This window comes from Thamnophis elegans, chromosome 2 (assembly GCF_009769535.1).
Source record: "Thamnophis elegans isolate rThaEle1 chromosome 2, rThaEle1.pri, whole genome shotgun sequence".
In the NCBI taxonomy this organism is placed as follows: domain Eukaryota; kingdom Metazoa; phylum Chordata; class Lepidosauria; order Squamata; family Colubridae; genus Thamnophis; species Thamnophis elegans.
In genome coordinates, this window is record NC_045542.1 from 7,555,462 (window position 1) to 7,569,445 (window position 13,984).

Sequence of the window (13,984 nt, forward strand, 5' to 3'; positions counted from 1 at the left end):
CCAGCATTTTACTCGCAGAGGTTGGATTCAGCACGTAAGAATCTGATTCTTCAGCTGTTTCCTTTATCAGACTTGCAAGCTGGAATAATAGGGCGGGCAGATGAAACCTTATGCAGACTTATTTCCTACCCATTACTATTTAATACAGGGGTTTTAAGATAACCTTCGTGTGACAATGGGATGATATTATGAGGCCGCATAGTGGAATTGACACTGTTGTTTTTTAAAGGTATTAGATAGCCCCGCATTTATGTAAATATATATACACATATATATAGCCTACAATGGAATGAAATAAACACTTTTGTACCAAACCAAGAAAGCTGCTTTATCCCTTCATGTAAAGTTGCCCGGAGTCATTCTGAAGGGGAAGGTTTTAGTTATTTTGTAATCAGGACCAATTAGGTAGTTATTTGAGAATCATGACCTTGGATACACTGCCCTGATGGGACTGCCTTCTCGGTATAAAGTATTTCTTTTCAACGCTAAAAAACGAAGAACTTTAGGAGCTCACAGCGGAGAAACTACTGAAGCAGTTTAAAAAAAAACCGTTAGACCCGTTACATTTCAAAATCCTTAAGCCCGCGATTCCGTACCATCTTTTTGTCCAGTGACTGATAAGCCAACGGGCCTATCGACAGACAAACAACCCGCACGGTCCAATCAGAAACAGAGCGAGCATTTATCCCCTGCCCACTTCGTATCGTTGTAACTGACAGCGCTTCCCGCCAATTCTAACGGCCGCCAAGAGCAGGGCAGCCTCGCCCGTGTAGAGAAACACCGGCCAATCGTTTCGTGATGGAGACATGAGTGATGGGCCCCGACATCCAATTGCAGCGAGGTGGGCGGAGCCTGGCTGTCCGGGTTTCCTCTCCGGCTCGGTTTTCCCCCTCCCCCCCCCGCGGGTTCTTCGCTGCGAAGAAAATGGCGGCGGCGCCGAGCGGAGATGAAGAGAGACTGTGAGTGACCCGAGGAAAGGGGGTGGGGAAGACCTGGGCCGGACCATGAAATCCCTTGCATGGGGGCCTTAGACGGGACCATTTGAAGCAGTTCCGAGGGTGGAGAGGATGCGCGACCGTGATGCGGCCGTTGGTTTCTTTCCGCTCGTGGGTTCCCCTCCCCTTTTCTCCTGCGCGCCCAGGGCCCCTGAGTGCGTCACAGCAATCCCCTCTGCCCAGCAATGGGAGGGGCTGCTCCTCCTGCCTAAGAGGGGAGGAGGAGTGGGTGAGGGAGACATGGGCGTGCCCCCTGAAGAGAGGGGGGGGTGGGCTTAAGGTCAGAGGTGACTCGCTGTTCCTTGATGCTCTGTGGCTGATGTCAGCTCCCCCGGGTTTACTCTTCGTGGTGCTGACCATCTTTCCCAGCCTCTAGGCCCCAAGCTATGTGTGGTCCATGCAGCTTTACCTTCCTGCAAGCTGATCCCACCAACTTCCTTGGGTGTCTTTTTCTCAAGATTGGTTCCTGATATCGGGAACATTTGGTAATATGCTTTTGGGGGGAAGGCTCTTCTCCTTCCGGGCAGCTCCATTATACTGAATGCATGCAAAAGGCAAAGAAACTGGACAAAGTTAGCATGCTATTCTCCATGGGCTGCGCTGCAAGGGAGGGTTGGGTTCCATTGTGCTCCCCTGGGAGTGGAAAGTGCTGTCTTTGCCCTCCTTTTTTCCAGGTTGTGCAGCAGGAAAAATTGGGCCTCATCCCTAGCTTATGGTGGCCTCTCATAGATAGAAGGATACGGGCAAATGAGCCAAGGTGGGCTGTTTGTGCATGGACAGCAACCTTTTTGCCTGCTCATTTGATACAGAGTCACAATGGGATGGAAGTTAGCTAGTGTAAATAGCAGAAGGTGAGGTGAAGAAGCAGAGATGGAAACTCATCTGGTTTTGGATCTTTGGGTGCAAGGAGAAATGTTGAGCATGCATGACCATTCAACTAGATAGGTAACTAAATGGGATTAGCAACCTTCACTTTTTGCAATTGTCACTCGTCCCATCCTGATAGATAATTAAGAGTAGGGATAGTAGTTTCCATCTCTTCTTAAGGTTTACAGATAGTCCTCGACTTACAACAATTCTTCCCAAAATTTATATTGTTAAGTGAGACATTTGTTAAGTTAAATTGCCCCATTTCACGACCTTTCTTGCCACAGTTGTTAAGTGAATCGCTGCGCTTGTTAAGTTTTGAAGTTTCCAAGATGAATAAAATTTGTATGCCGCCCACTCCCATTGGGACTCTGGGCGGCTCACAACAAGACAAAGAAACATTTAAAATTTAAAAATAGAAAATACAATATTAAAATTCCATATCATCCATTCCATCTAAGCGGGGCTGGATATCAATCAACAGCCCCAGGCCTGCCGGAACAGCCAGGTATTGACGGCTTTATGGAAGGCCGGGAGAGTGGTAAGGGTCCAGATCTCTACGGGTAGATCGTTCCACAGGGCCGGCGCAACAACAGAGAAGGCCCTCCCCCGGGGGCGGCCAGCCGGCATTGTCCGGTTGACGGCACCCGGAGGAGGCCCAACCTGTGCGATCTTAAGTTAATAACATGGTTGTAAAGTGAATCTGGCTTCTCCATTGACTTTCCTTGTCAGAAGGTCGCAAAAGGTGATCGCACGACCCTAGAACACTGTAACCGTCATAAATATGAGCCAGTTACCGAGTATCTGAATTTTGGTCATGTGACTATGAGGAGGCTGCAACAGTTATAAGTGTGAAAAACGGTCGTAAGTCACTTTTCAGTTCCATTGTAACTTCAAACGGTCACTAAATAAATGGTTGTAAGTCAAGGACTACCTATATTGAATTATCAGAGAGAGACTTTTCATCCTAATAAAAAGAGCGGTAAGAAAGGGAAGATGGTAGTGCTCTTTAGAGGAGCAGTATTTGTGCGTTCACTTCCGTTCCAGCCACTCCTTTACTTGGCAAGAATAATTAAACGTGATAGTTAGAAATAACAATCACTATTCTGATTAATATCTAGTGTTCACAGTAAAGAACCTGTTTTTACTCTTCTACTGCTCTTTGGTTATTTCAATGTGGAGGATTAGGTGAAGGGTGATTGCTCAGAATCCATCAAAGAACAAAAAACTAGTACTGCTCTTAGAGTCAACTTCAACTTTTTCCTCCTTCCTTTTTCTGTCTGGAGAATTACAATAGGATGATCTGATACTTAATTGCATACCTTTGCTCTCATCTATTTGTAGCAATTTTTCTGCTGTGCTCCATTGATGCTCACTTTCCACTTTCATTTCAGCTTTGTTGTTATTAATCTTCTAATGCACATTCTTCAATCTGGTATTTTCAAAACAACATTAGGGATCAGTAACCTTGTTATGTAGTGGTTATCTTCATGAAATTTTGTGCATTGCTTAAACTGCCAAATGCGTTTTGTTTTAAACGTTTTAATAAAAATTCTCCAAATCATAACAATATCTTATTTTAGTTAATTCTGTTATTTATATAATTTGAAGGTTCCTAAGTGCCATCTAGTGATGTTGTAGATGTCATGCCTATGAGCCCTGTTGATGATCTTTGGACTAAATTACCATTATCTCAGCATAGGAAATGCTAGATGAGAATTGTAATTGGACATTTGCAAAGAGTTCTCTCTGGAAAAAGATGCTTTATAGTTGTGGCATTTTCACCAGTTATTTAATTTTCTGCTACCAACTATTTTGTGTGATCTTAGTACTATCTTATCAGTTACAACAATTGTTTACTACATTGTAACACTTCTGTCCCAAGTAATCTATAACACTAAATGTCTGATCTTGTTTATTTGATAGTCGTTTGTGATTCTAATGCATGTATGATCTACCCCTTATTATCCCATTACCCAAACTAGAATTTAATTTCAGAATCCTAGCCATCAGCATATGAAAATCAAGTACTATATTACCTATATCTTCCTTATCATAAACATCGGTTTCGAGCGCTTATTGCATTCTTGTTTTACAGCTTTTATTCCTTCAGCAAAAATATATTTTTGACAATTTTATGCCAATGTGGGTGAATTTATGTGAGTTCCTGGAATAGTATTATAATTTGCCACCTTTAGTTGTGGTCTTAGGTGGCATTAAGGACTATAAAGCATTCTAAAAATGTAGCCCCTTTTCTATTTGTTATGGTTATTTATCAAACATATGTTAGCTAACATGGTTATTTATGCTTCATCTGCATTATTATTTGAGAAAGTTACTAATTTTCAGCATGTGACAATGGCAAAGTCTTAAAGAGGTTTACAGAAAATTATTAAAATCTAAATTTAGTATAGTAACATTAGAATTATAACTTGAGTTATAGCTAAACTATGCAGTTAGGAAAACAGCAATTTGATAACATTAAATAAAATATTTAAAATGCCTCAGGAAACAGTATTTCAATTTGGCTCAAAAGAAAAAGAACCATGGTGAAATAAAATATCACTTGTAAGAACATTCTAAAGTTTGAATGCCACCAACCAGATGCCGATAACTATTAGGTATCTGGTATTTATATATTTATTTATTTAATTCATAAATAAACTAGCCATCTCATAAATAACCCTGGGTGACCAACTTTTAAAATGGAATACAGTAAACATAACACAATATATAGTTTATTTTGAAAAATTGGCAATTTATTGTTATTTTAGAGACATATTAGTTTGTTTCAGCAAGAATAAATAGAGTGTAGGTTTTCATCAACGGAATGAAACGCGGTGGCTCAGTGGCTAAGAAAGGTCAGCAGGGACTTCCTGGGGGCGTGGCCTGTTGCCGAGGAGGGCTCCACCGAGCTCCTCAGAGATCTGGTCTGTATATCTAAATAAGATCATAGATAGCACCCCTTTTTGGCTAAGAAAGGGGCAGGGAGGATAGCTCTGTAGACTAGGGTCTATTCGTAAGCCACAGCCTTCTTCTTTTTTTGGCTGTGGAAGAGATTAGATCCAGCCGAAGCGGAGCTTTTATCTCCGGCCATTTCTTCTCAGCTGCCCTTTTTTTTTTTTTGGCAGCCCCAGACAGGCTAGCCCCCCCCAGGACAAAACAAAGTTTTTTCAAGCTAGATTTGATACGGGAGGGTACCACCCCTGTGAGATTTATGCTTTTATTACTATCTTAAATACCAGCACCATTCGTCTTAAAGACTTCTTTGTTTAAATAGACTTTAAAATGGCGATTTCTCTCCGTGGATGAACTGGATGTACTTAGCCGGGTTTATCTTCCTGCAGACCGCTCCTTAACAAAATAAACTCTTTATCTTTGGAAATAGAGGGGAGTGAAGCACTGCTTACTTGTTTATTTATTATGGCACCCAGATCAAAGAAGCGTCTTGCTACAAATGTGTCTAAAGAATTTAAAGAATCTTTTTTGGAAACACAGCCTTTGTCTCCTACGCCCTCTACTGGAGAAGTTTTAACACAGGAATATCTCTTTAAAATCTTTAATGCCTTTAAGCAAGAACTTAAGGAATTTGTATTGCAACTTTATGATGATCTAAAATCTAAAGTTAATCAAATGAAGGCGAATACGTTTGCAGCCGTGTCTGCCCTGTCAGATTACTCTGCTGAAATAGAGAACAAATTGGAAAGTCTGGAGAAGGCTAATTTTAATTTGACTACCAATATTCAAATTTTACAAGAAAAAATTAGAAATAACGAAGAACAGCTTATGATGCTAAATTTTGATAGGAAGGCATTTTCAATAAGAGTCAGAGGATTCCGTGAAAAGGAACAAGAGAATTTGAAACAGACCTTTGCTGAAGCCTTCAGCCATGCGCTGGGAAGCCCGGGACTTAACTTTGATTGGCAGATTCGGAAAATCTATCGCCAGAACTCATTGATAGCGGAACAGCGACAGCTCCCGAGGGACATAATTATACATTTCTCTACAAAAGAATCTAGAAACGCGATTGTGCAAAAGTTTCATAATAACAGTCTCCGAGTTGATGACCAAGACGTGATTGTCTTCAAAGATATACCTTTCCACATGTTGAAAGCAAGAAGGGAATACACTTTTTTAACTAAAGAGCTTAGGAGTCAACAGATTCGATACAGATGGGAGGCCCCTGCCGGCATCACGGTTACATTTGAGAATCAAAGATTTCGTCTTAACTCTGTTTCGGAGGCTCAAGATTTCTATTCTAGGATTCTGAAGGCGGGACTTCCTGACGCGCTTGGAAGAGAGGAGAGACAAGCGGAAGGAGAAAGCAAACGGCTGGCCATGCGGCTGCAAGATGGAGGGGGCAGCCCCTCCTCCCTCGGAGAAGCAGAAGAACGCAGATCGAGAATTTAGATACTTCAAAAGACTTCCTAAAGTTGAGGACTGAATGGGGGTTTGAGACCTCTCTCCGGTAGAAAAAGTGGACTAATTTTTATCAGAAGGGAAAGCTGGGTGAAACTACTTTGAGCTAGATTCTAAAGTAACGTTAGCATAAATTTGATAGTGGTTAAAAGAATGCGGAATGATCTATGTTGTTTAAACTTTGTTAGATGGGACTATTTTAAAATAGAAGGTTAACTGACTCTTGCTGAAAGTATTATTTGAATATGATCCATGCTATTTAACTTTTATTTGAAGGGAAAGTTGGTTGTAATAGTTCTGAGTTACTTTTCAAATAAACGTTAGTATAAATTTGATAGTGGTAAATATTAGACAAGCAAGAGATGAGGGTAAAATGCATGTGGAATGAACTACGTTATTTGTGGTAAATATCAGACAAGCAAGGGAAGAGGGCAAAATTTACGTTGTTTAAAGCTTATTAGAACAGGAAGCCGCTTGGGATTATTTTAAGATAACTGTAAAAAGAATGCGGAATGATTTATGTTGTTTAAACTTTGTTAGAAGCGACTACCTTAAAATAGAAGGTTAACTGATTCTTGCTGAAAGTATTATTGGAATATGTGGAATGATTCATGCTACAAATCGCTCTGAGTTATATTTTAAACAAATGGTAGTATAAATTTGATAGTGGTAAATATCAGACAAGTGGGGGATGAGGGTAAAATACATGTGGAATGAACTAAGTTATTTAAATCCTATTAGAAGGGGAAGTCGGTTGGAATTATCTTAAGATAGAAATTGATTCCTGCGTAAAGTAATATCTGATCTACGCTGCTTAACTTTACTAAGAAGGGGAAATCTGGTTAGATTATTTTGAATTACTGTTTGAAAAAGGGGTAAAGAAAGATCATTTACGCTGTTTAAATTTTACTAGAAGGGAAAGTTTGATTACTTGTCTGTAAAGTTATATTTGAATATATGGCATGAATCACGCTGCTTAAATCTTATTGGAAAGGATCATGAGGTTTAGGAAGGGAACGGGAGAGCCTACAGAAGGTCGGGGTAAATAGCAAAGAAGTAAGAGATGAGAATAAAATATAGATAGAATGATTTATACTATTTAAGCATAGATAAAGATGGGGGGCTGAGATCAACACAAAGAGTGGTTTCTTTTTTTCTTTTTTCTCTTTTCTCTTTTCTTTTTTTTCCTTTTTTTTTTCTTTCTCTGCTTTTCTTTTTTTTTTTTTTTGATATATTACTTTTATTTTTTTAATCCATATGTATACAAGATATTTTAGATAGAAGGTAGTGCCAGGTGTGGGCCCTGGGAAGTCGGGAGGATTAGGGATGGGGATTGTGGGGGGTGGGGTGGGGGGGTGTTAACATAGTCTTAATAAGAACAAGAATGTATTTATATACGGTGGTCCTTTTTTTATTATTATTATTATTATTATTTTTTTTTCCTTGGTTCATTTTACTTTTATCAGATCAAACAACACTCGAATAAAGGCATACACCAAGGAGGGAGGTAGAGGGAAGGAAGAGGGAGGAGTAAGGAAGGAGTAAGGGGAATGTAAGGAGTAAGGGGAATGTAAGGAGGGTGTCTGGGGAGTAAGGGGAGAAGGAAGGTTTGAGGGGAAAGGGAAGTAGGAGGGGAGTGTTAGAGGGAGAAAGGAAAGTTGGAGGGGGTAGATGGGGTGTATGGAGGATGCAAGGGTTAGGTGGGGTTGTGAATGATGAGTTGTGTTTCCTTTTTACTTGTTCGTTTTATTCCCTTTTTTCTTTTTTTTTTTTTTCTTTTCTTATAGTAAATACCCTGTATATAAATGATTGCAAATGGAATGTGAAAATTGAATAAAATATTTTACACACGAAAGGTCAGCAGGTTGGCTGTTCGAATCCCTAGTGCCGCGGAACAGAGTGAGCTCTGGTTACTTGTCCCAGCTTCTGCCAACCTAGCAGTTCGAAAGCATGTAAAAATGCAAGTAGAAAAATAGGGACCACCTTTGGTGGGAAGGTAACAGTGTTATGTGCGCCTTTGGCATTTAATCATGCCGGCCACATGACCATGGAGACGTCTTTGGACAGCGCTGGCTCTTCGGCTTTGAAACGGAGATGAGCACTGCCCCTAGAGTTGGGAACAACTAGCACTTATGTGTAAGGGAAACCTTTACCTTTTACCTTTCATCAACTAAAGTTTGCAATAATGCTGTTAAAAGTCATGCATTTTAAACTAAAACATTTAATGGTGCTAAATTTTTATTTAATTTTATTTTCCATGGACTATTGATTCAATCATACAGTTGTTAATCATTTATCTGAAAAATGGCCAAATTATTGCATGTTTATAATCTATGACATCTTTCCTGGAATGCTCAGAAATCATGCTTTTGAATTTAGAATTCAAAATGTCATTTGAATTACATTGTTACGAAACAGGGAAGTAATTCCCCTCCCATTTTCAACAGGAAAATGCTAAAAAGTGGGATTAACCTATAATTTTTTTCCAAAGCTATCCTCTGAAAATCCTGGCCTGGTTTATTAAAGTAACATCATTGCCGCCTTCAGCCACTTCCAAAAATTCACTTCAACAAAAGTTCCTCCTTGAGGTAGATTGGGCTATGAGATAGTATCAGCCAGTGAGCTTCTATGTCTTTTAAGTTCTTCATTCTAGTCCAGGGTTGAGAGAGCCACTGTTCTTATATAGATCCTAATCCTTAGAAATCATATATATACAGAAGTAGTAATCCCGATATAATATTTCCTGCGATAGCATGCTGTAAGAATTAATTTGTTGCTCATTTATGGTATACATAGTTCTGTAAGCTATATATATGCCTTTTACCGGAAGAGCTGCTTATTTACACTAAAAATCATGAGTTTTTATGAGATAGTGTGAATTAACAGACCAGTTTTCTCTCACTAGTTGTTTTCTTAATGCCGTGTTTCAAAATGAGATAGATTGTTCTTTTGTGGTTGTTACATCTTTTCATAGGTTCAACTGCTACATGAATAATCTTTTTTGCCATTCCACTATAGCAGATTGGGAGAGAATGAACAGAACACAGAATATATTGATAAGAGATTTGAAATATACCAAATGAATTGCCTTCATTCCAAATTAATCTATACAAATATTAATCATTGGCACACATTTTTTTCCCTGACTTTAATAAAACTGTGTCTGAGCAGAGCCAGGATAAAACATAACCTATGTTTTGACTGAATTTACACATCATGCTAAGTAGATCATGTCAACCTTGCTTTTAGGACTTTACTCAATTATGATAAAATATTTCAGCATTTAATGTTACATTTAAATCAATTTAGTATAATGTTCCTTTGAATATAGTTAGACTCTATTCCACCTGGAAGGATGTGTATTTCCTAAAAATTCAAACCAACTTTTTGGTGTTTATATTTTGATTTTTTAAAAAAAAAATCCAATAAGGATAATGACTAGAAATAGTGAAGCTTTAATAATGTAGTTATAGTTGTGGTCACTAAGGTGAGAATTATTTAGGACAGTATTGAGTGTTTTTTTGTTAGGAGTGCCCTAAACTATGCATTAAGGGTGTTACCAAACCAATACTTTTACACCAACTCTCCCAATGCTCAATCTTTCATAACATTTAGAAGAATTTTGGGTTGATTTTTTTTTTATAAAGAATGATATTTCTATTTATATACATTTATCCATTTTTGTTTATATCACCCATCCATATCAAGAATCTGAAACTCCCAACAGGTTAAACAGAATATATTGCTTAATTCATCTCCTGGTGTAGTTCAAATCTAGTAATCTCTTTTGCAAAGTGACCCATCTGTTTCCCTGATGGAAATGTCATCAAGTGCTACTTATATATGAATTTATTGCATTTTATGTGCTTCTCCAATCCAGCAAGGATCTTACATTCTATTCTTATGGTAAAATAAAATAATAAAAACAAGCAACAGCATGATAACTATCATCTTAAAACTATTCCAAAGAACTGGAGCTGTAATAGAAAAGGCTCAACTCATTGGTCTCTATAGATGATTAAATGAAGGGATGTGGAGTGAACCTTATTGTATAGGCAGAATGAATTGGGAGTAGATAGCTTTGTAGATATCTGGATCCGAAGACATATGATTTTTGGCATCAGTTGATATTTCAGGAGAGTCCTCTGTGGATTAAGTACTTGCAATCTCAGAATACTTGTTCTTAGGCAGTCTGGAAAAATCCAGATTGTGAACCTCAGACACAAAGTTGCTGGATAGCTTTTGACAAACTATTCTCTCTATTCTAGTTCACTGTCTGGAAGGATTGCTGGATATATTGAAAGAAGCATTAAGTGAAATAATGTGGCCAAGCACATGTAATACTAAATAGTATAATGTATAAATGTATGCTAAATTGATCACGTGGTTAAGGGTGACCTTAGGTCAGTCATTCTCTCTCAGGCCAATCCATCTCAAAGAGTTGTTGTGGAGAATATAGGAGGAAGGTTATTGGATATGTTTGCCACCTTGAGATAGTTGTAAAAATAAAAAAAACTATTAAGATCCCAAATGTAATTTGGCAAGCAAACTCTGCTTTTATATAATAAAGGTATGATTCAATATATGTGGTCATGCAGGTTGCCTATTCCTGATGTATAAGTATTATGGCCTTCACTATTCACTCACTCTTAATCATGATTATATTTGCTAAGGACTCAAGTATCAAAACCGTGATTAACATATCAGAATTTGTTTGTATTTTTCATATTTCTACACTTCATGAATACATTTTAATATAGTAGGGTAGACGCTTGTCTCCCAAGAGTGATTTACTCTTAAAGCAGACCTAGTAGCAAGGTGATTTTTTTATGTTTATAGGTGAATATGCATATATATCCTTTTTTTTTCAAAGATAGTGACATGATTTCAATAAATGGACTTTCAGATTACTCCAGAGCAGCCTAACAACTCAGTGTTGACTTCAAGTTCCCTGATTTTACACAGATCAGATTACAAACAATACTTTGATTCATTTAAACTGTTAAATGTTTAAAATTCCTTTTAATTTCTTATGCAAAAAAGAAAGGATAAGAAAGAAAAATATGTGAAAAAATGTCATTACATGCCAAAATATGTCATCTAATTCTTAAAACATTAAACTTTATCAATGCAAAATAATATTATCACTTTCCATTTTGTTGGTAGAATACCAGTTCACGAAAATAAATGAGATTAGATCTATAATCCATGATTGTAAACATTTAGTAAAACATGAAGTAAATCTGTCCTGTCAGTATTAAATATTTCCTTGCTACCTCCCATACACAATAAATTCATATTTCATATAAAATGTTATACACTCCAAAAACACATTTATATCCTTAAACTAGAATGAACATTGTAATATTATATTAACTTGTGATATTAAAATAGAGTATTAATTGAGTAAGACTGTATGAAATGGGTAAGTATTCCCTTATCCATAGATAGAATATTGTAATTGGAAACTACTATTTTTGAACATTTTCTGAAGAATATAATAGATACAGAAAAAAAGCTTTTGTTGAAATTGTCTTCTTAAAGTCATATGGGGTATAATTAATATTTTTTCAAATGTTTTGTCATTGATAATGTAGGCTATTCTAGTTCCTTTATTCCATTGTTCTTAAAAATAATATGCATTTTAGTAATAAACTTTACAAGTTTATAAATTTTTTATGAAGGTTTGAATGTAAGTACTGGTTCTGGAATTTTAAGTGCAGCCACTGCATCTCACCAAACTGCATTTAAGAGGTATTTTAATTGAATACATTGCTATTTTCTGTTTTACATAGTCTAAATTCCTCAAGTAATAACTGAAATAGCTTGAAAATTTTATTTGTGTAATAAATTAATTTAGAGTAGTGCTACTGTTAGCAGCCCATGTCTTCTAATTCTCTCTCCCACATTCCAGCAAACTTAACTATTTTTAGACTGGGATTATTTCAGAGTGTAAATATGTTGTATGAATTGGGGGATGAAATTATACTTTCATCCCAACATTTTCTAAATATGCCTTCTAGCTTTTAATTCACTATATCACTGTACCTAAAATTGGAATTGAGCTCCTATTTGACATTACTGGGATCACTTAATTATTTTATTATTGTACATGTAATGGATTTTGATTTGATCACTTGCATTCCAAAGGGAAATCAAGACACATTCTGCACAGCATAAAATTGAAAATCTGAGAAATTAAATTCCTTTTGCTTTACAATAACTGTAATTTAAGTTTAAAAAAAACTAAGAGGCATATTCTTGCCATAAGTAAATTCTTAATATTTCATGAATCTGTTGAAAAAGTTTAGAAGTATTGACATAGAAAGTATCACCAAGTAAATGCAGCCAGGAAGCAATATTCATTTTAATTAAATTACATTTTTGTATAAATTCATAGGGAGTCTTAACAATCTGTTTGTACTGATTACCATGTGTGATTTAAAAAAAACTTTAGATAAGTATACAGTGAATGAAGAAAGTTTCTTTGAAATGATTATTTGCCAAAATTTAAAGGAATTCACTTAAAACCACTTTTATTATGTTTCAACAGAGAGTAAAGCCTTTGGGAGTTAATATCTTAGAGTTTAGCCCAATTCACTACATAACCTGAGACATTTCTGAACTGCTGAATAATATAGCTTTGATGTATCATGATTAATACTAAAATATTATCTTACATCTGCATATATTTCAGGCTTATTTCCAACCATAATTATATACCAAATGTTTGTTTAATAAGTTAAAGGCTTCCAGTACCAAATTAAAGATAAATCTTGAGAATTCTTACCAGGCAGTGGTAAATTTATTTAGGATGTTCTATGACTACTCCACTTGATATTTATAAGACTCCTTATAAAATTGTTTACTGAAGGAGGGGAGTGTAATTTGCCCCAGATGCATAACTGTTTCAATATTTTGAATATCACACATATGCAACATTTAAACAATGGGATGGAACATTGTATTCAGCATTTAAAAAGCTACGTAAATCCAAAAAAGTGAAAAGTTAAGTAAATTCACAAATTAGTGCTTTAACTTAACAAGTGTCCAAAAGAAACGTTATACCTGCTGATTAAAATTAAGTGGATTACCTTTAGGATGGGAATTTCAGTGTTTCATTACAAAATTATGGCCCTATTTTATATTCCCAGTATTTTATTCAGTGAATAAAAAACCATGCACATCTCATTATATTTAGGAGGAATATAGGAAAGCTTATTTCATAGATTTCAAAGGAGTTTAAAGTCAAAAAAGGATATTTGGGATTTTAATTCAATCTTTATTAACATGGCTCAGAAGTAAATGAAATATCATAGATGCAGTTAAGGTGTAACTTATTATTTCATAAAATGGGATCATTTTATCAGAAAGGTGGTAATTTAATTTTTAGGATCCCTTTGTCATCAATTTGTTAATATGGCTATGTTATATTACCTCTTTGAATGTTGTGGGGTGGGAAAGATTTACATTTGAGTGTGTTTTTTAATTAAATGACACACCAACTTATTCAGTATGGATGGTAAAATATTGATCCATCCGATGAATGTTATGATTTGTGAATAATTGGCGAGGTCCCACTTATTTGTACATTAGTGCTTTTATTTCCCCCCCTCTATGAACATGCAGTTGCATTAAAAAAAGAGAAGACACTTAATGAATATTGAAATTTCTTTTGATTGCAAAGAGGAAATGGGTAATTA

At 36.4% G+C, this 13,984-nt stretch overlaps 1 protein-coding gene across 1 annotated transcript in view; it reads left to right on the forward strand.

Annotated features, from left to right (window-relative positions):
• Positions 1-883: 883 nt before the first annotated feature.
• MECP2 (methyl-CpG binding protein 2) overlaps positions 884-13,984 on the forward strand; it is an 83,666-nt gene continuing 70,565 nt past the window's right edge. The window contains exon 1 of the mRNA XM_032209887.1: positions 884-959. Coding sequence (XP_032065778.1) covers positions 925-959 — 35 coding nt within the window. The 5' untranslated portion in view covers positions 884-924. The remainder of the gene's footprint in view (positions 960-13,984) is intronic.